Source organism: Leopardus geoffroyi, chromosome A1 (genome assembly GCF_018350155.1).
Source record: "Leopardus geoffroyi isolate Oge1 chromosome A1, O.geoffroyi_Oge1_pat1.0, whole genome shotgun sequence".
Classification (NCBI taxonomy): Eukaryota; Metazoa; Chordata; class Mammalia; order Carnivora; family Felidae; genus Leopardus; species Leopardus geoffroyi.
In genome coordinates, this window is record NC_059326.1 from 12,258,095 (window position 1) to 12,280,375 (window position 22,281).

The following is a 22,281-nucleotide window of genomic DNA, read 5'->3' on the forward strand; positions in this document are numbered from 1 at the left end:
ATTATTAATCACTGAATATTCAAATCAGTGAACTAACTTAGAAACACCCATTTTATTTTCCATTCAGTGCCTTATTTTTAAGGCAACTATTTCCTTAATGTGTAGCAACGTATCTTTTTGTCAGCTGATACAGAACAATAGAAGAAAAAATCTGGAAGATGCATATATTCCTATGACACCAAGTTATACACAGATAAGGTGGAGATTCATGGTTGTGTTTATGTGTACATTTTACCTGAAGCAAGAATCACATACGTGTTGGGACACACTATTCCACTGCCAGTTCTTACACTAGCCTTATTCCTCAGGCCTTGAAAGACCTTCTGCAAGCTGGATTCATAGCAAATCGAGTCACTTAAAAATAATTTCTATTAGAGTAAAAGAGGATCAAGCAAATTCAACACCTGAATGGTAGGTCTATTCCTAGTCACTCAAGAGTTGTTTTTAACCAGTCTTTTTCCTGGTTTTTAACCTGCTTTGTTGGGGGCAATCCTACACTGTATAAGTAATTTAGTCTTAATTTATTACTAATGTATTTAATTTTTAAATTTATAATGAAAGCACACACACACACACACACACACACACATACATTTTCTTCAACACTTACGATGATTCCCTGCTCTTTCCAGTTGTTGTGGAACTTGCAGTTCTCCTCCAACTGGGAAGCATTTACTTCCCATCCCATTGCTGTCCAGCTTTGGCCACGTGACCCACTTTAGCCAATGAAATGTGAGCAGAAGCAATGTATGCTAGTTTCAAGCAAAATGCTTCAAAAGCTGTCATCTAGTTCTTTCAGTTTTCCTACTCTTTTCCCTTTCTCACGAGGCTAGTAGGTCTCAGACATGTTATTCCTTGAACCTGGGTCCTGGAATGATGACACAGGAAACAAAGCCACAGCAGACTAGCTGCTGCCATGTAATGTGAGCAAGAAATAAACTTCCGTTGTTTTATGCCACTACAACATGGGGGACAACTTGCTACAGAGGATAATCTAGCTTAAACTAATTTAACGCAGGGCTAGATACCCATTCTAGAGAGAAAGCCTATGGACCTTTATTTCAACTTGAAGCTGTTGCTGGATATCTGTTATTAGTGTGCTCTAGAAGTGAACACAATCAGTATCAGGAATCATTTCTGCTTGGAATTCTGCTTTCCTGCCTGCAGTGCATGGCCTCTGTGAATTAAAAAAATGAAAAGAATCCTTTCACGATCCTTAGTTACATGCAGCTACATGTGTCGAGTGTGTGAGTGCACCCATATTCACAGACACACACACTTTTTCTCTCACATACGCACACCACAGAAAATCAAAAGTTCAGGTGCAACTGAACAAGGAAAGTCTTCAGGAATATAAATACTATTCCTTATGCTCATATTCCTAAGAGCACACACACACACACACACAAAAACCAGAAAGAAAAAGAAAATTTACAATCCCACCCCAATCAATCTCAAAGAAAAAGAAAGCAGAAAGTATATGCTCTGCCAGCCAAATAGCTCCTAACCAGATTGTTTTGACTCAAGTTTTCCATGAGGCAGAGTAGCTCTTCATTCTCTCCTTTCATTTTGTACAGATTGTTCCCATCAGGCACTTGTGGTATTTCTCAAGGAGGCTGCATGCAGACACAAGCATATGAACATCCCCAGCTTTTTTGAACTTGTGGAGCCACTGCCTACCACTAAATCCCAAGAGATTCTTCATGGCGGAGTCAGTTAAGCAACTGAAATGCAAGGAAGGGGAACAGAAAATTAGAAAGAAGGTCATAATTTTCAGGCTTTGGCCAAAGTATCTCCATACTGATCCACCAGGATAATAAAGTCTTAAATAGCCTTTCTTGGGACAAGGGTGTGAGATTCTGGAGATGATTTTTCTATCTTGGTTTCTTTGGCTTCTCTTGGAAAGGTGAAGAATAGGAGTCCAAGGTAGCTGACTTGATGCTGGTTCTCACGAGCAGAGGCTCTAACTTCCTCAAGGTCTGGCAAACTGGCAGTATCAGAAGGGTCCCTGCATATTCACTGCCATGACGATGACTTTTTGCCTGGGGAAAAGCAACTGCTTTGGACAAATCCGACCACCGCTAGGAAGTCAGGTTTCTTGGCTTTGGACAGGTACTCTTCTATCCTATTTTGCTTTAAATTTTTAACGTTAAAAAAACTACGCATGTCTTTAGGGACTCAAACCCCTTCTCTATTTTCAGATATATCTGAATGTCTACACTTACAAAGGCTTATCTGCTATTTCAGTTGCTTAGCCCAACTCTTATAGCTCTGGGTACTCCAATTACACCAGAAGCTCTCGTGATATCAGGGAAAATTCTACCATGCAGGCATCAGAAGGAGCATGGAGACTCTCCTGATAAAATAACTCCAAGAACCCTACAGATCTTTTTCAGGTCTTTCACTCTTTGTAGGGCTGGCCATACGAAACAATCCCCTGAGCTACTGACAGCCAGTTCAAAATTTTGTGCACTTAATTTCTCACCAATTGAAACATGTGGATCAATCAAAACTAGTGTTTGCTTAATTTAATCCCAAGAAAAGATGTATACCACTCAAGTGTAATTTTATTATCTGACTATATATATATATATATATATATATATATATATATATATATATATATAAAACTTGATAGTGTATGCAGGTGTGTATTTTTTATTTTTAAATATTTACTAGGAAATATGCCCTGGGATAAAATATTTACTGCGAATTTTTCAAAGTGCCTTTGCCAGTCCTCTAGAATGTTTTCTACTTGTCTGCAATGGCACTCATTCTGTGAATGATTTTCTAAACATATTAGCACTTGTCTCAGAAAATCAGTAGCCAGATTCAAGAAATTGTGTTATTAGGTTTTCAGCTATGGATTCATCTTTTTTCTCCATGTTCTTCAAAGCCAAAGCTATCACTGAACTCAGAGGTTTGCTCTCAAAGTATTGGGATTCTTATTTTGTAAATCATTAGTAGACACTGACATTACAATTTAAAACAGAAAGCAATTTAAAACAGGTTAGGTCATTGAAATAGCTTTACTCATTTGGGAAGGAGGGGGTTAAGATTCAGACCAAAGAGGTGGGAAACAACTTGTACATTGGAGTCCCCCCCCCCACTTTTTTCATCAGACACAGTGATACATTAATGACTGTGTCATTCTATGATCCAACCACATGGCATACTGATATTGAAGTCAATTGAGGCATCCCATAAATATACCACAAATGCAATCAAATAGGTTTTTAAAAAGTTACATACACTGTAAAGAGTTTTAAATGTTTAAAACATGGGGGCACCTGGGTGGCCCAGTGAGTTGAGCGTGTGACTCGACTTTGGCTCAGGTCATGATCTCAAGGTTCGTCAGTTTGAGCCCCATGCTGGAGCTTTACTTACTAAATAAATTTATTTACTAAATAAATAAAACTTTAAAAAAGTTTAAAACACAGTAAAAGTTTTTAAATCTTTAATAGTTTAGTATGGATAGTAAATAACTTCAAATTTTAAAGAACTCTGGGCCTTAATAATTACTGTCACTTCAGATTTTAAGTTTAAGAACACAGTAAGAAATGGCAGAAAAATACGTCCTGCAAACACATAAGCACTTCTAAATGGAGGTCCAGGCAGCTCTACCTTATAAAATATAAATATAATTTAATTACGTGACTAGCTCTGGGCATATAACAATTTTTATTACTTGCAGTCAATACTATGGTCTTGACTAAGATGCCTGTGCAAATACTCACTGAATTCAGGTATAAAAGGGTTATTTCCCTTACAAACAGACTTGAATAAGAGATAAAAATGACCAAAAATCCCCTCTTAAGTGAAAGCTGACAGAAAAGTGGCAAAATCTAAACCTAAGATTTGAAACACCTGAAAGAAAAAAGGAAGGAAAAGAAAGCAAAGCAAAGCAAAGCAAAACCACCACAATTCGATCACAGGTTAACATTTTGTTGGCAAATGGTCTCTCATTCTTTTATTATGCAGATGTGTACATGTATATAGGCTAAATTACTATATGTTTTACATAAGCTTTCAATAAAATTATAATCTGCATTGCCACTTGACAATGCCTTTTGAACCTCTTTCCAACCCAGCTGATTTCCTTTTCAATCATTCTAGATGGCTGAAAAACATTCCTACTGCCATTACTTTAAAAAGTATCTTCTTTTATCAAATCAGACGTCACAATCATGAGTTAAAAATAATAAATTCAGTTCTCTGGAGGCTTTCATTCTAAATAAAGAATTCTGCCTGAACGTGCATCCTGGTGAATGTATTTTCAGGGAGTACTTCTGGGTTGACATTTCTCATGTTATTTTACATTCTGGATTAAGACCCATCTCATATGGTTTTGATTTATATTCTCAGCAGACTTCAAAAAGGAAATTCCAAGTGGAAGTTTATTCATACACCAGAACTATGTTTAAATGATGCTACAGGGATGTCTTAAACTAACACAAGTCAGGAAGTTCAAAGTTAAGGTTAAATCCTGGACCATGTTCCCACCTCTTCCTTCTTGGTATTTGGAAAGTGGAGATTTTATGTAACAGCTGTTCCACTTGTCTTTGACCTCCTGCATATGTATTTAGATAATTTCAAAGATGCATTTCAAAACTTTATGTCATAAACTGGTATTTTCTAAAGGGTGTTGCTGAAGTTTCAAGGTTAAACTTTCAAAACGAAACAAAACAAAAGATACTAGACCAAACAGAGAAAAATTCCCCATCTTGTTTTAATGACTAGATGAATATTTGGAGTCTACAGGACTCCTCCAATACTCTAAGTAATGAAAAGCAAAAAGTGACCCGAATTTCAAAGCCTAGCAAATTCACCAAGAGTGCATCTCTTTAGAACAAAACAAGTTTATTTTTGCACAGGGTTAATGTCATTGCTTTAAAGGGGAGTTTGAAATGAAGATTTGCTCTTAACTAACAGCTTATCTATTAAGTAAAACTAAGTTTCTTCTCTTGTTGAATATACTCAGTTTTATAAATTAATTTTTTAAGTTTATTTATTCATTTTGAGAGTTGAGGGAGGCCTAGAGAGAGAGAGGTGGGTAGAGAGAGAAAATCCCAAGCAGGCTCCACTCTGTCAGTGCAGAGCCCAATGCAGCGCTGTTGAGATCATGACCTGAGCTGAAATCAAGAGTCGGGACGCTCAACCGACTGAGCTACGCCAGCGCCCTATGAATTAACTTTTTAAAAAGAGTCTGTTGATTTGTTCAGAAAATGCTCCTTTACTTGAGGACATATACAGACTGTTGCAGGAGCTGTAATGCAGCATCTTGCTAAACAGCATTACGGGAGCCGTAATATGGCCTGAAGTATTAGAAGCAAGATTCAAATCCTAGCTTTCCTTTGGATTACCTTCGTGAGCTTGTGATAGGTTAACTTCAGCATGCCTCAGTCTCCGTATCTGTAACAGAGTACCTACTTCAGAGCATTGTTGTGGGGATTAAGTGAGTTGTTAGCTGTATGTGCTATGAGTATAGTTGAAGGTGCACGTGCCTGCAACAGAAAATAGTGGTTCCAACGGTTTCTGATTCTCTCCACTCAGCTCTTTTTCATTTGGCTTTCAGAAGTAGGAGGCATTCATCCTACTGATTTATTCGGCAGACATCTACGGGTTGCCCAGGGTTTGAAAAGCTTGCGATTAGGCACTGCGGGAGGATGCCTGGCTGTGGGGAGCGGGGTCCTGTTCTGCAGGTCTCTAAGTCAAGCAGAGGAGACAAAGACGCACCCAGGAATCACTAATCCCAAGAGAGCAAAACAGGATAAAGTCGTACAGGACTCAGAGCCAGAGGGGACATTTCGGGTAAAGTGACCAGGACAGACTTAGCAGGTGAGATGAGATGTGAGGCAGCAGATGGTTGGCTAACCGGTTCTGCCCATGGCCATCCCTCTCTGCCCACCGACTACTTTTGAAGCTGGGATTCCTGTGAATGGCCGTCTTTCTGGAATAGAGCTTATGTTGCTTCATCTGTGCCTGCAGGAGGGCTTTGGAGCTAAACGCTGCCGCCCCATCCCCTACATCCAGATCCTTCTTATGACAGGAATCTAATAGGCAATTCGTTTTTTACATTCTGTGGAAGATTGTGTTATACTTTTTCTGTTAAATTATGCTGTATCGCAGGTAGCCATGCTTCACACGATACAATGCTGTTTAACAAGATGTAATGAGAGTCATAAATGAAATGTGACACTTTGAAAATGGAACTGAGGGCCTCCACAGGCTGTTACTTTTAGGATATGAACACCAGGCTGGGGGAGACAGTCTGGTGATTATAGTTTACGATGTGCTTACCAGTTAATAAGTAAAATATTAGCAATCGCTTGATAATGTGAGGATCTCAAGGGCAAAGATGTGTTTAAACATACCAAACACATCAGAACCTTGGGAAAGAAATCTGTATCAGATGTGTAGGCTTCATCAAGGAAATGCCTTCAGAAGATTATTTTTCCATGTTATGAGAAAAAAAAAACTGAACAAATAAGTAAATTCTTAGCAAGGGATATGGGCTTCCTGTGGAATAATGACTGGGAAAAGTTGAGGGTTAAAGTGGATCCCAAGGCCATTGACCTCAAGAGGTCAGGAGTTTCCCAGATAGGCTCCCTATCAAGGTCACTCCCACTATTAAAAACATCCAAGGTGTGTGTGTATTCAGGGATTTACTTTGTGAGGAGGCAATCAGGAAAATCATTGAAATACTATTAAACTACTTCAAATCATTTACATTTAAAAGCAAAGAGATGTTTGGTTCTTATGCTTAAATGATCATATTAACATTTCATGGCTGCTCAAATTATACCCAATGCTGAACACAAAACTTAGAAAGCAGTCTTCTTTGAATCGTTTGTTTTTTTCCAAAATAAGGAAAAATTAGTACATATTCACACATACATACCCACACATACATACAGTTGACCCTTGAATGACGCCAGAGTTAGGGGAACGGACACCCGCGCATTTCAAAGTTTTGACTGTTCAAAACCTTCAGTAATTGTGTATAGCTGACCAGGTGCCTTACCAGTAATGTAAACAGTTGATTAACACCTATTTTGTAGGCTGTATGTACTACATACTGTAATCTTACAATAAAGCAAGCTAGGAAAAAGAAAATGTTATTAAGAAAATCATAAGGGAGATACATATACAGTACTGTTCTGTATTTATTTTAAAAATCTGCATGTAAGTGGATCTGCGCAGTTCAAACTCATGTAATTCAAGGGTCAACTGTGTGTGTGTGTGTGTGTGTGTGTGTGTGTGTGTGTGTTTAAATTGGGATGAAGTTTGTCTTGTCTAGATTAATACATTAAATAGGAATTCTTAACCTAGGTTTTTAGATAGAACTGAAAGGCATGGAAATCTCTTGTATATAAGTAGTATTAGGAAGATGCTTTATTTGTTGAGACTACATAGCTCTCATTAAGTTCTCTGATTCACTTATTGTACCACTAAGGTGCTCACATTTAGCCCAAAAAGAAAACTTTATGCACCAGGTTTAAAAGAGGGCCAAGTTTTTCCTGCTTTCATCCCTTTAGGCAATCAATTTTTGATTTTGGAACTTAAGAGAAATAAATGGTCTCTCTCTCTCTCTCTCTCACACACACACACACACACACACACACACACACACACAACATGCACACAAATATATATACAGGTACACATACATTCTGTAAACATGACATAGATAAAACTACAAGTATCCTTCAATAAATATGTACATTCTTCTATCCTCTGAAACTATGACATTGTAGGTACACATCACCAGGTTGGAAAGCAGGTTGCATATATACATGTTCAGTTCTTAGCCCAGAGCCTTGCAAATGAATGTTGGCTGAAACAGTGACTGGCTATATGAAGAGGAAAGTATTTATAGCCTTAAACATTTATAAGCCAATAAACACCTACAGTATTTTTTAGATTTTCAGTCCCCTCCAAACTCACCAGGCTATTGTAAACATGGGAACATAGATTATGGAAGTAGCTTGCAAACGGAAAACCCTATATGAAGATAAGGTAACATTATTTTTCCAGCTGTGATTCTACCTCTGGGATACAAGTCCCCAGACACCCTTGGGCAGCAGTGTCTCTGTAGCTTTCGACAGTGCCTGTGTTTTCTGAAAGGCGAGGCCACTTGACGTTGTCCCAGCCCAGACAGGAAGAGCTGTTTCTGCTGGCTCCCATCCCCTTTCCCTCTATATGGAATCCTTGGGAATCCCAAGGGCACAGATGCAAGATTTGGTCTTGAAAAATTAACAGTGAGAAAAAAAGATTTTCCTGTATTCCCACAAAGGAATTACTCTCCCTTTTAAGATCATGAAACCAGACTGGGACATATTCATACTCGAGAATAATCAGACTCAACCACAGAAAATAAATACCATAGGACTTTTAAGTGTTTTGACCACTATCTTTAGTAAGAAATACACTCCTTAGAGTTGTTAACATGCACATACTTGCACATGTGAACACACACACAGCAACTGAAACAAAGTTTCACAAGATAATAGTTACACTGCATATATATATATATATATATATATATATATATATATATGTATGTATATGTATATATATGCAATGCCACCTGACATTTCTTTTTTTGGTTTGTTCTCCTCTGTTAAAAATTGTTGGGTATACCCACTAACTGACTTCATGATCCCTCTATTTAAAGAACACTGTTGTGGATGACACTCTGGTTAAATAAATGAATGAACTGAACACAGTTATAAGAATCTGACACCCAGAGTTGTTCTTAGACTCCTCCCTCTCCTACATCCCCAATATTTCCACAACACAGTCCCAAGCCCCGTTGAATTTCTGTCTGAAACATATGTCTCAAACCCCTGTGCCTACGTGCATTCCCTCTGCTTTGGTTTAGAGGGATCTGGCAACTTCAGTTCTTGCCTTCCATGCCTCTCTACAGTGTTAGCCTGGTTGCTCCCCTTGAGACTCCTTCATGCCTCCTTGTCACCTGCAGAATGGAGTAGCAGCCCAGCCTCCTGGCCACAGTGCCCTGCCTCACCTGGCCTCTGCCTACTTCCAGGGGCTGATGGCCCACGTTAGGTCCAGTTGTATGTTAAGTGCCTGGGGCTCGCCAGTCCCGAGGTGTGGGTTCATGTCCCACGCTGTGCTTGGGCTGTTTCCTCCCTTTGTCATCACATTCCTCCTACTTGGTCCTCCTGACTTACTTTCATTTGTCTTCTATCAACATTCAGCTAAGACCTCACCTCCCGAGTCCCAGGTGAGCCTGGTCTTCTCAGGACTTTCATACATCTCTTTTAATTCTTACAAGATTAGCCTAAACTGTTCTTGCTACATGTCTGTCTCCCCATGGGACCACAAGCTCTTCAGGGGCAGAGGTTGCCTGATTCATTTTTGGCATCTCTAGAGTCTGGCAGAGCCCCTGGAACCGAGTGTGTGCTCAGTGCGTGCTGAGCTGCAGAGAAGCAAGAATGATGATTCTGCCCCAAGTATCTCTTGGGCGGCCATCTTTCACCGACATTGCTCGGCATTAATCCCGAACCAGAATGGTCTGCTGCTCCTTGCATTTATTCCTGGACCTCTGGATTAGTGCTAGTCAAACGTCGTTGATGAAGGTACCTTTGCCCCCTGAAAACGCTCTCCTGCTTTCCTCTTCCTTTCCCAGTTTGACGGAAGGAGGCTGAGGGGCATATGTTGGGTTTCCGTAGCTTTCTGTTCCACTCCGTTTGAGAAGTCTGCTGCTACTACAGCTGGGGCAGAGGGTGGGCTGGGAGCCAGCCCTAGTCTTAATCAATAACAAATCAATGACGTGAAATCTCACGCAGCTTAGAGGCCTTCCCATGAGGATTTGGAATAGTGCTGGAAAGTCAGATTTGGTCCAAGTCACTTCAAATCTGGAAGGCTCTGGGAGGAGGAGGGTAATTCTGGTGATGAGCAAAAAGGGTTTGGTCTCTTCATGAACAGATCCAAGGCCTAGTTCAGTCTGGACCACCCAAGATCTTCCTGGATATGCCCCAGAGGAAACTCAACTTCCTGAGGCCACCCCAATCACACCTCCAAAGGAGTGATCCAGCTAGTCCTGAATGTACACACCCTTGGGGAAAGTGTGTACGTTTTTAATTAGGGTAGACTAATGCCTCTCTTGAGGCGTCCCCACACTCAGCTATGATGACTTTGGTTCTCGAGAGCAGAGGGAAAATGTGTGATGTACTAGGGTGACTTCTTTTGGGCACTAGATTTAGTTGGGTCTGCTACAAGACCCTCCCTTCTCTCCCTCCTTGAAGGTATAGCTCATTGGGCACCTCCTCCAAGAAGACTTCCCTGAACATTTCTAACACTTATGGTCTCCACCATTCATGATTTCTGGCCATCTCGAATTGTTATTTGACCTGTCATATGTTACCATGACTTCCATCTATTTATAGACATACAGTCTGAGCAGAATGAATATGTAAACAGTAGGGGCTCAATACAGGTTTGTGATGGTTGTGGCTGTTACGGCTACTGTTAATAGTTAACATAAAAACAAGCCTGTATGCAGGCATGGCTGATGACGACTGATGATGGTGACTCATAGATCTCCTTCCTTTCTAGAGATAGGAAAGCAGAGCTGGGGGAAAGCAATGAATTTCTTTAATGGATACGGTGAAGGCAGGAACAGATAAGGGAAAGGACACAGCAAGCTGAGACCAAAAACTTTTCCGAAAGGTAGTGTGGCAGTTGCCAGCAGCGTGGACTACGGGCTTACTGCCGGGGTCCCTGAGCCAACTGTGTTCCGTCGTGAAGTCTTGGTTTCTCATCTGCAAAATGTGCATAACGTCACATAACTCTTCAGAGCAGCTGCAAGGACGTTAACAGGAACTGCACAAGGAGCAAGGCCATTTAGTTCACTGTTGCAATCTAGTCCCTGGCACAGGGCTTTGGATTTCACTTGGTGTTTACATTTGCTGAATAAAATGAACTATGTGAATCAACAAGGAGCAGGCGCTTAAAAATTGGAGCTATTATTATTGACTAAAATGAGTACTGTTCACGTTTTCTCCACTGATGCACTCAAATGGCAGAAGAAAATAAACAGATGCTCCCAAAGAATTTATTTGACATTTACACCCACAGAGGGGAAGAATATAACATGCCCACACTTGTTTTAAAACAATAAAACCAGGGGCGCCCAAATGGCTCAGTCGCTTAAGTGTCTGACTTCGGCTCAGGTCATGATCTCATGGTTCGTGAGTTCGAGACCCTCATCAGACTCTGAGTTGACAGCTCAGAGCCTAGAGCCTGCTTCAGATTCTGTGTCTCCCTCTCTCTCTCTCTGCCCCTCCTTCACTCGTACTCTGTCTGTCTCTCTCTCTTAAAAATAAATAAACGTTAAAAAAATAAAAATAAAAAATAAATCAATCAATAAAACAATAAAACCTTCCTTCACATTTTAAGAAACTTGATGCTCCAAGAAGATGTACCATTCTATAGTTTCTTATCCTGCCAGGTTGAAGAGGCTCAGATGTACACTTAAAAAATAAATCTCATTTTTAGAGAGGTGATTTATTATTGCTTTTTAATAACAGTCTCCCTGAACACTAGGTTCAGGCAAATTCCAACTCCATTCAAGCCACAGTGACGTGAATTGCACCCAGAGTCCGATGGGATGCATGGAGGGACAGCACAGGCAGTCGAGGGCTGACTGTTGGCTAGGTTTAAGATCACAGGACGGAGGCAGAGTCTCTCTCTGGTCAGCAACATGAAAGGGCTGGCTGAGAAACAAACACCTTCTTCAATATATTTCCATAAAACAGCAAGAGATCTTCTGTCCCGACGGCAACTTGTGCATTTTATCCAGGAGCGCACCCAACATCCTGCAGAGGTAACCTCAGAGATGGAACCCAGATTTCATCACTCTCTAAAAATCCATCACGGTTCTCAGATGCCTCCAAAGTAAAATCCAAACTTCTGGGGACGGCATACAAGTCTTGAGCTCAGTGTAGGTCCCAGGCACGTCCTTCTGTGTCTCAGCTGGCCACAGTGCCCCAGACACCAGGGGAACTAAACAACTCGTGGTTCCCTCACACGGCCACCTCCCACCGCTCCGGTCTGCTGTTCCCTGTAGGTACTTTTCCTAGGTCTAGAATGACTTTCTCCCACTTCATCCAATTAGCTAATTCTTCCTTCCCCTCTGTTTTCCCCTCTGTAATTGCCAACTCCAGTTTTACCTCCTCTGCGAAGTCCTTCCTGTGAAGATCGCCCTCTCCTGCCACACGGTAAGTAAGCGAGGTTCGCCCGTCACTCCTTTGCACCCACTGTGTACTTCTGACCCAGCACTTACCCGGCACTGGAATTTTCGGTTTACTCTGCTTTCCTGTCTCCCTCCACAGGCATTGTCTTTGCATATCCTGCACCAACCAACGGGCTTGATTAACGTTTGCGTGGCAAACTGAGGAAGCTTCCAGTACAGAGGCTCGAAGAAATGTAGGGCAAGGAGTAAAAAAGAGTCCTCTCGAATGCTTCCGGCCACTGACAGTGGAGAAGAACCTCACTGCTCCCCAGTGACCTGTGAAGCATCAGCAAAGATTCCAAACCTCCACACTTCCTTTTGCTCATTGTTTTCATTCACATTAAAAAGGAACACCATGGATTTGCATCACAGCCTCAAAATAAAGTCATAGGGAGAAAGGATTCCGTTTGGAACAGAAAGAACCACATACTTTCTAATAAATCAAACCCCTAAAGAGAACTGGAATGGGAGGTGGGGTATGTTCCTCTCATTCCCCACATTATCCACAGGGTCTCTTAGTAGCACACAGAACTCTCGACTCATAGGGAAACAGCGCAGGAGTTACATTATAATGCCAATGGTGGATCTTCGGTTTGAAATTTCCGAATCTTTTCTTACATGCCCTTTAAGATGATAAATACAGTTTGAAATACTCTGCAGTTGACGACAAATAGCAAAGATGATGTTTCCAAAGGACTTCCTCCTTCTTGGGCCAGAGTACCTTCAGAGCACCGTGCACATGCTGACTCCAAGTTCAGAGCCTCCTTCAAATTTTACTCCTGTCTTCTCTGTCAAGCGCGGTTTTCATTTACACTCCAAACAATGGATTATTTAGACATTCCATAACCTCATTTACTTCCCAACACAACAATGTTGGTATCATCAAATGTAGAGTATTTGAAATTAATAATCCCCAAACAGAAAAAAAAAGATCCATACATCATCTATCTTCAGTTTCTCACATTCTAGGTTAAAAATTCTCCTTGGCATAATGGTTTCTATCAGCAAAACCGAGACTGCACTAAATTACTGATAAGTTCTTCCGGAAACCTCCTCTATGGAACTCCCCTTCAGGGATTTACAACCATTCTCCACAGGCTTTATATTGATAACTCCGTTCCCGATCATGCTGTGAAAATAGATGGGGAACAATTCACAGTAGTGCTTTGAGATGCTTGTCTGGGAAAGTGGGGGTGTACCACTCTTGCTGATGTCATTGTCATTTCTCAAATTCCAGCCCTGGCCACCCTCCCATCTGGGCTACTTGTTTAATCTGGAATTCTCTCTCCCAGCCTTCCCTCACTACCCACTCACCTGACCTCTGGGGGAACCATGAGTCACTTCCTGTTCTTTATACTTGTGGCTAAACTTCCTCTTCTGTAAGAGGCTTGAATTGGGGGTGTGATGAGAGGCACTGGGAGGCAGAAGGCTGCCTGGAAGGCAGGCAGAAAGGAGAGAAGAGTACCGTTCCGTCCATATTAGAGAGTGAGTTGTTGAAGACTGCTAACTCCTGATTTTTCCAGGAGGTAATTATTGCCATCACAGTATTAACCTGACTTGTACAATTATCTGAGTTTGATTTACCTCCTGATTCACTCTTCACCTTTCCACTGCCTACCTGCAACTTCAGAAAGAATGGTGGGTGAAACATGTAAAAGGCAAATTTATCAATCTTACATTTATGGAAAATCTGGGCAAATCTGGGACCTAATTCAAATAAGTGGTTGGATGGGCATCTATTTTATTGAGACTGGCAGCTTTATTTGCCATTAAAATTAATACATTGGGTATAGTACATAAGTGTTAACTTCCCAGGTCAGTTTTTAATCAGAGGATATTTTTACTATGGTAGTTTTTTAAATTAAGGATTTTTAAGATAATATTGTGGCAGAGACAAGCAAAGTCTATATTTCACAAACCTGTGGGTGGACTGTGATCACCAGCCTCGCTGGCAGGCAGGCCCCGGGAAGAAGTTCTGTGCAAAGGTACGTGAGTGAATCTGACATGTGATTTACTGCCCCTTCTCCTCCTTTATCCATGAGTGGTTGTGCCAATGCCCAGGTGACCCAGGACCTCAGATGCTGCGTGTTGAGGTCGGGGAGATCAGCCAGCCTAGATCTGGAGCAGATCTTATTCCAGAGTGAATGGGAAACAGACTTTTAGTTGGTTGACATCATAACGCTTTGGGGACAGGGACTTCTGCCTTACTTGATGTTGAATCCCCAATGGCCGCCTTATGCCTAGAGAAGAGTAGGTATATAGCCGATGTTTACGGAATAATGAATGTTGTGTGGGTTTAAGGGTGTGCAATGAAAAATCAAAGCGCACACAGAGAGTTAATTTGAAAAAATTTTCTGAGGATGCTTTGCTACTACTACTCCTACACACACACACACACACACACACACACACACACACGCACACACTTCCCTCTAAATATTACCTAAAACTCTTTTGATTTTTATGTCCATTTTCGTTTCATGGAAATCATCCAACTTTCAATACACACTACACTAAGATACATTGTGAAACTGTTTCTTTTGAAAAAGACGCAATTCTGGTCCCCTTCACCCCTACCCCTACCTTTGCAAATAAAGCCGATCTTAGTTGACTGAACATGTTTGTTACACTGCTCATCAGTTTTAGAGAATCAAATATGTTTCAAAACCACTTTGGGGTTATCCAGACTTTAAAGGCAGATGCCCTGCAGGGATATTAACTGGTGGGTGGGTTTCTTTGCTCGGTCTTCTCTTGCCCCTTCAGACTACCCTGTGAAAATGACAAAGGGTAGGACACTTTGCTTTAACAACAGGACCCACAAATCCCTTATACGTTTGTATTTATTTTCAGGCTAAAGGTGATTTCTAGGCTAAAGACTATGAAGTGGCATTTGATATTTCCTTCTTAAACTAATTGTGACTAGATACTGGAACTATATGTTTAGTATCTGTTGGGATAAATTAATAATAATACTACAACTTGTATTTACGCTTCTTTTTGTCATTTAAAAAATGTTTCATTTCCTTTCTTTCTGTTGCCTAAAAAGTAACACAAGGGATAGCTTGAAATAAAATCATAGGAAAGAGTTACAAACCAACATTAAAAAAAATCCTTTTGTATATTTGCAAGAGTTGATAGCAGGCACATGTATAATTTGTCTGAAATCTCCAAGTGGCTGTATCTTCTAACATTAGTATTAAATGACTAGTTATAAGAAAGAAGCAATGGAGGGAGTGAGAATGGAAGGAAAGAAGGAGGAAAGGAGGGAGGGAAGGAGGGAAGGAAGGAGGGAAGGAAGGAAGGAAGGAAGGAGGGAAGGGGGAAGAGAGGGAGGGAAGGAAGGAAGGAGGGAAGGGAGGAAGGAAGGGAGGAAGGGAGGGAGGAAAGAAGGAGGGAGGAAGGGAAGGAGAAAGGAAAGAGGGAAGGAAGGAAGCAAGGGAATAAGAGAGGGAGGGGGAAGGGGGGAAGGAAGGGCGAAGGGAATGAAGAAGGACTCTAACTATATGTCATCCTTTCAGACTACCTAAACAAATATGTGGCTGGCACCTGTAGAGTTAGTCCGGCACCAGTACTCCAGGACACTTGTATTTGGTCATCTGGCTACTGCATATGAACATCCTTCTAACAAAGAAAGAACTTGTTGCTTACCTTTCCTGCTCTATATTGGCACCTTCATGGACAGTGCCCAGTTTATAGCTATTTCTCAAATCAGAAACTTTGACACATTTCTCAATTTCACCTTTCTAAATACATTCATCTCGCTTAGCTTGGTCACTCTTCCCATCTACAAGATGGTTCTCTGAACCCTTTGCTCCCTGTCTTTGTTCTGTCCTGGGTATTCCGGATTTCTAGCAGGAGTTCAATGAAAGTCACTAGTGGAAATGTACCACCTGAAGTCTCACCTTACTTTCAACTTGAATCTACTTTCAATCATTTTAACTACCACTGCACAAATGATGATCCCAACCCCAACTCTAGATTTATGTTATTCTAAAGTTTAGCTTCCTAACTCCCTCTGGGTGAAAAACAACCTTCTCGCTGTACTAGGTACCATGTGATCATCTAGTGAGTTCATATTAACTGATGAATAAATATTTGGCTAAAGTTCATTATGGTTAATGAATGTCTATTTGGGCTTTATTTTACCCTGAACCTGGCTTATTTCAAAAATATCTTAAGGATTTACTGAGATAGGCATGAAAGCAAAACTTTAAATGTTTTTAAGCCTGTGGCTCTTAACACCACCACGACAGAACAAAAATAAAAGGGCATACAGTTGGAATCCTGTAGCCATCTCTCAATGTGCCCAATATAAGTCACACAGTCTTTTAAAAAAATCCAAGAATTCAAAATAAACAAACAAATGGGGCGCCTGGGTGGCGCAGTCGGTTAAGCGTCCGACTTCAGCCAGGTCACGATCTCGCGACCCGTGAGTTCGAGCCCCGCGTCAGGCTCTGGGCTGATGGCTCAGAGCCTGGAGCCTGTTTCCAATTCTGTGTCTCCCTCTCTCTCTGCCCCTCCCCTGTTCATGCTCTGTCTCTCTCTGTCCCAAAAATAAATAAACGTTGAAAAAAAAAATTTAAAAAAAAAAAAAAAAAACAAAAAAAAAACAAAAAAAAAACAAAAAAAAAACAAAAAAAGCAGGGTTACTCCAAGGCATTTTTTTTGTCCTAGAATATTTTTATTTTACCCCTCAGACTCCTCTCCCAAAATGTCCCAATGCTCATTTGAATACAATCTTTAACGGGAAACAGCACATAACCTTCCAAACAGGCAGAAAATGATTTGCTAATACCATGGGAGTGGGTGATTGGCTTTTGGCAGAACAAGATGGCTTCACTGCCTTAGTACTGAAATTAGCAGGAATAACAAAACAATTTCTCCTCACACACAATGGCTGGCGTCATACCGAAAACCTCCTGGCTTCTAAAATGAAAAAGAAAGAAGAGGAAATTGAACTTTGTACAGTTACCTCTGTGCATCTGTCAGGAACACAGAGAAAAGACTGTGAACTAGTAAAGTTTCGACGCTAAGAAACTCACATTTCCAAAGAGACTGTGGAATTTTGTAAACGGTTTAAAAGGTATATTTACTTTAATAAGTTATGACATAAACAGGTACTAAAGTGAAATCACTACATTAAAAAAAAAAAACTGTCCACACAATTTTCAGCTTTTTAAGTGTACTTTTCTTGGGGAAGTTTGATGATTGGCCACTGTGGGTTATTAGATAGTAAGCGAAGTAGTTTCTGAATGCTTTTAATTTAACGAAACTATTTAGTCATAGTCCATCTGTTGCTGTTACCAAAAGGTTTACTTTTCTTGGGGGGGGGGGAAGTGTATATATTAGAAATATATTAGAAATTATGAGTTGGGGGACACATAGCTGGCTCAGTTGTGAGAGCATGAGACTCTTGATCTCGGGGCTGTGAATTCAAGGTCCACGTTGGGTGTACAAATTACTTAAAAATAAGATATTAAAAAAAAGAAATTAGGGGAGGGAAAAGAGAGCCTGCAGAAGGCAGAGGCTTTTACAGAACGATCTGTTTCTCTGAAGGAGAGTTAAGGGATGCCTGGTGAAACCACCAAAGTGCCTAGCTAGCTGTGTGACCTTGAACAACACTTTAACCTTCCTGATCCCAGGCTTCTTGGTAAGATGAATAAAATGAGGTCTCTTTTAGAGTCTTTTAATGCTCTAAAATCCTATGATCTGAAAAGATAAAATGTTATGTTGACAGTATCTGAAATCAGTGAGAGCAATGCCATATTGGAACAACGTCACAGGACTTCAGAGGAGATAAACCGTACCTATGTTCTGGCTACATGAGTGTAGACAAGAGCCACACCCATGCTAACCGAATCCAAGAATCCCATATGAACGCTGTAGGAGAGTTAAGGTCAGTCCTACACTTTGTTGCTAGGAAAGCATTGTTGGTGAGCTCTAATCCAAATGGTTTATATGATTTCATATTGTGGTCTCTGACATAGCAAGAGAAACATCCTGAGAAACCACAGTCTCAGCTGCTGAGTCTTTGTCTCACACATTATCCCCAACTCGGTCCTTTGCTTGATTTTATTCTTAAATATAACATTTCTGATCGCTTTCTGTTTTGTAATCTAATTCTAATAAGGACAAGAAGACAGACAGGATTCTGGCTGGAGGGAGAGGAATAAAAGGGCATTTTTTTAAAGGCAGCCAGTTATTCTAAGACAGTTATTAAAATGTCTGGGTAAATGACCTCATACTGCACTCAGCCTGCAAATCAGCCAGGCAATCTGGCCTTTGGTGCATATGGCTTTGGACTGCTTTCTGTGAAATCGAGTTACAGGAATCTGTGAACAGGAGTCCTTTTTTTCAGCAGTTCCTGTAACACCTGACAGTGTCAGGCACATGGTGGCATGGTAAAATTTGCTGACAATTTCCTAAACAGCTCTCATGGAAAAGGCCAGAAAATAAATTCTACACCATGTGAAAGCTTTAGGCATTTTATAGTTTGACTAGAGATAAACATTTGCTATAATGGGAATGGGAATATTTACTAAACAGGGAATAAACTACTTAAAGGCTAAAACAGTATATTGGTAAATTTGCTTCCATTATTCTTTAACTTGTAAATCATAATCATGTATACTTGTTTTCCTGGAAATAAATATTATCACTAGAATACTGCAGGGTTGTTTTGTTTTGTTTTGTTTTTTGAAGTGTATTCAGGAATGTTCTCCTTGATTTAAATTGTATAAGGAAGGCTTATAGGGCCCAAAAAGTCCATTTGATTCTTGTTTTAATTGTCTCATATGCCATTCGGGTATTTTGCTAAAAAGTATCTGCACGGTTATTGTTAATATCATGTGCTAGGCATGATGCTAAATATGTTACGCATTTATATACAATGACTCATTGAATCCTCATAACAACCTCTAAAAAAGTATTATCATCCCCATTTTATGGAGGAAGAAACCAAGGCTCAGGGAGATTAAATAAAGTGCCAAGGTCGTACAACAGTGATGCCATATGTGATACAAAGGGCTTCTGTTCCATTTCTAGTCCTTACTTATAACCATATGGGAATACATAGAAAAGAAAAAACAAAAAACAAAAAACCCAGCAAAGCGTTTCACATCCTTCTGAAAGAAGACTGGGTATAAATTATAAATAAAAAAGCAACTAAAGGAAAAAAACTCACTTACATAATTTCCCCATTTGTTTATTCAGACCTTAATCAGCCATTAAATGTATATGTCACCTCACCAGACAATGTGAGGAATAGACAAGAGGTCAACTAAAAGGCAGTGCTTAAACTGTGATGAAAATGAGGAGAAAGGTGAATCATCAAGCAATATTTTCCTAAATATTTTCCAATATTTCTTGACTCCTTGTGGAAGGTTCTAAGTGGAAATTCTAGGTTCCTGGCAAGGGGAAGTCGCTAATAGCTATGGAAGAGGAGGGGAGCAGCAAAATGAGGGCAGCATAGTAACAGCGTTGTTGTGGGACATAATCCAGACAAAGCACAGTACCAAGCCCTCTCCCTATGATCGCACACGCTACTGACCCTCTGAGATAGACATTATGATCGCCACTCTGGAGATGAGCAGGAGGAAAGTGTACACAACCAGAGACAATGTCGGCATTCAGACCCAGATCCTTCTGAGCCTGAGCCTTCCACCCTTCCGGGACACCACGCCCCCCCAAGTGGTCCCACTGCAGGGTATCCTCTGCCACTGCCCAGAGCTTGCAGTGGGAAAACAAGGAAACCAAGAAGGGGACCCTAACGTGGGGGGCAGGGGAGACCACGGGCACAGATCAGTAAAATGAATGGGGAGGTTTATCCAGCAATCTGTACTGTTAATTAACTTTAGCTGTCTACCAGCTAAGTACTCTGTGGCTCCATGGTGATTATCAAGCCAGTCAGAATCTCAACTGGGGCCTGATTACTAAATTTAATAGGATTATGCTTTTTTTCCTCTCACAACTGAATCAAAAAAGTTCTTTTCAGCTGAGGTTTTTGTGTTGTTGTTGTTGTTGTTGTTGTTGTTGTTTTCTATTAGTAAGTCAGTCCAGAATTATCCCAGAGACCTCAAAGATTGTTAGAGCGTCTTTTCACTTATTTGGGGGAAATGAAAGACAGAATTCTTGCAGGGTTGAAGCAAGAGCATAGACACAGACTCCTCCTGGCCCTTCTTGCCTCAGTCTGGACTTACATTCAATGAACTCAACTCAGCAGAAAAGCCACAGGAATGGGGGCAATGAACACAGTCCGTGCTTAATAACTGGATAAATAAATAAATAAATAAATAAATAAATATTTAATGACTTTTGAACCATAAATATACTTCAGTTTTATAAACAGGTATTACCTTAAAATTGGGTGTTAAATGAATTTTTTAAAATAGATCTTAATTTAAATATGGAGGACTACTTAATACTTCAAGTTGGAAATATTCTGCTCTGAAATCCAGTTTAGTACGGAGACTAGCTTTTTTCCTTTAAAAAAAAAGTGTTTTGGCTGAATCTTAAAAAACAACCCTGATTTATGGATCTTGTGAATGTAGATTCTTTTATGGTAAGAAATCATTAAATAGGTTAACCAGCATTTGTTTTGGGTATGGAAGTATGTATTTATATTTAAGCATCATATTTTCAAGTATTTAACACAGAAATGAAATTGGTTTAACATAAACTAGGTATAACTTGTTTGGTTGTTAATGGAAAACTTTTCAAGTCTATCATGCTTTGTTAGTTTGGGGCAGAATATAGGACAAATTCGAAATAGTAAAGAATTAAGATGGAAAAAAAAAAAAGGTTCTCAATTCCCAGATCTGGGCTTCTTTAGAGAAAGTGAAAACGGATTTTTTTTTTTGAATGATGAATGATAAACTGCTTTTTAAAAAGGAAATTATGTATGCTGTTACTCATCTTAAAAAATGACCATAGCTTCTATAGACACTTTGATTCACATGTTTCCTGGGGATACAGTCCCCTCTTGTATAAACACATACACATACCAATATATTATGTGAACTTCAATCTTGTAGTGACTTCAAGGAAAAATTTGTTTTTATAAAAGAACTCACATTTTCCCATGCTTCTTCACTTCTTGTGCAACAACTTTTATGAGATACTAGTAAACTGTTTTATTTATTTTCCTTTGTTCTTCCCTTCTTACTGGAAGAGATTATCTGGGTGTAATCATGTTGAAGGAGAATACATTCTGAATAAGGAGATGCTTTAAATCGATGACCAACAAGTAAAACGCCCAGTCCTGCCACCACTTTGGATATGGCAACTTAGTTTTACTGGGTCAACACATTCATTTATTCTAATGCTGTCTATGTTCCCTCAAAGCAAGAACTGCCATTTCAGTAACCTCCTAGTTCATCTCTGCAGATTTAGCCACTCTCTGTAACCCAGCTGACTAAAGTTGAAGTTTGTGGCAGTAGAAATACACTGTGTAAATCCCTGGTCTACCTCATCAAAATCCCTGGAGACCGTGTCGTGCTCTCAGCATACTACGCCATAACCCGCTAAATCGTTATTTGTATTCACTGAAGTATCAGTAAGCCTGTCTGGTGTTCCAGCCACCTGGAGCTGACAAATATTTTCCTAATAAGAGGGATACCATAGCAACCAGATTTGTGCCATGGATACAAACCAGGCATCATGGGGCTGCAATTTAAGGTGGGACGCAGACTTGCAGCACCCACAACAGTATTATTGTAAAGAGTGTCCCGAGAACTCAAAATTCAGTATTTTGGGGGGTTAAATTCTATAAACACAAGAATGGAAATCACCCCAGACCCTAACAGAAGGAAGGCAGTAACTAAGATTGAAAGAGTTTGTTTCAAATCCATTTCTTAGAAGCAATGCCACCTTGGACAAGTTAACGAACTTTTCCGAGTCTCTGTTTTCTCATCTGTAAAATAGGAAGAATAATCCTGCCTCAAAGGGCGGCGGTGAGGTTGAAATGGGATGATATCTGTACCGTGGTTGGCAGATGAGAAGGACATGACAACTAACAGCTTTTA

General features: G+C 40.2%; 1 protein-coding gene across 7 annotated transcripts in view; it reads right to left on the reverse strand.

Moving 5' to 3' along the window:
* The window catches only part of STARD13 (StAR related lipid transfer domain containing 13), a 191,084-nt gene that overhangs the window by 70,635 nt on the left and 98,168 nt on the right, over window positions 1-22,281 (reverse strand). The window contains exon 1 of one of the 7 annotated variants that reach the window (XM_045473698.1): window positions 12,311-12,511. The exons of the other annotated variants lie outside the window; for them this stretch is intronic. Coding sequence (XP_045329654.1) covers window positions 12,311-12,374 — 64 coding nt within the window. The 5' untranslated portion in view covers window positions 12,375-12,511. Of the gene's footprint in view, window positions 1-12,310; window positions 12,512-22,281 lie in introns of those variants that run through there. 7 annotated transcript variants of the gene reach the window in all.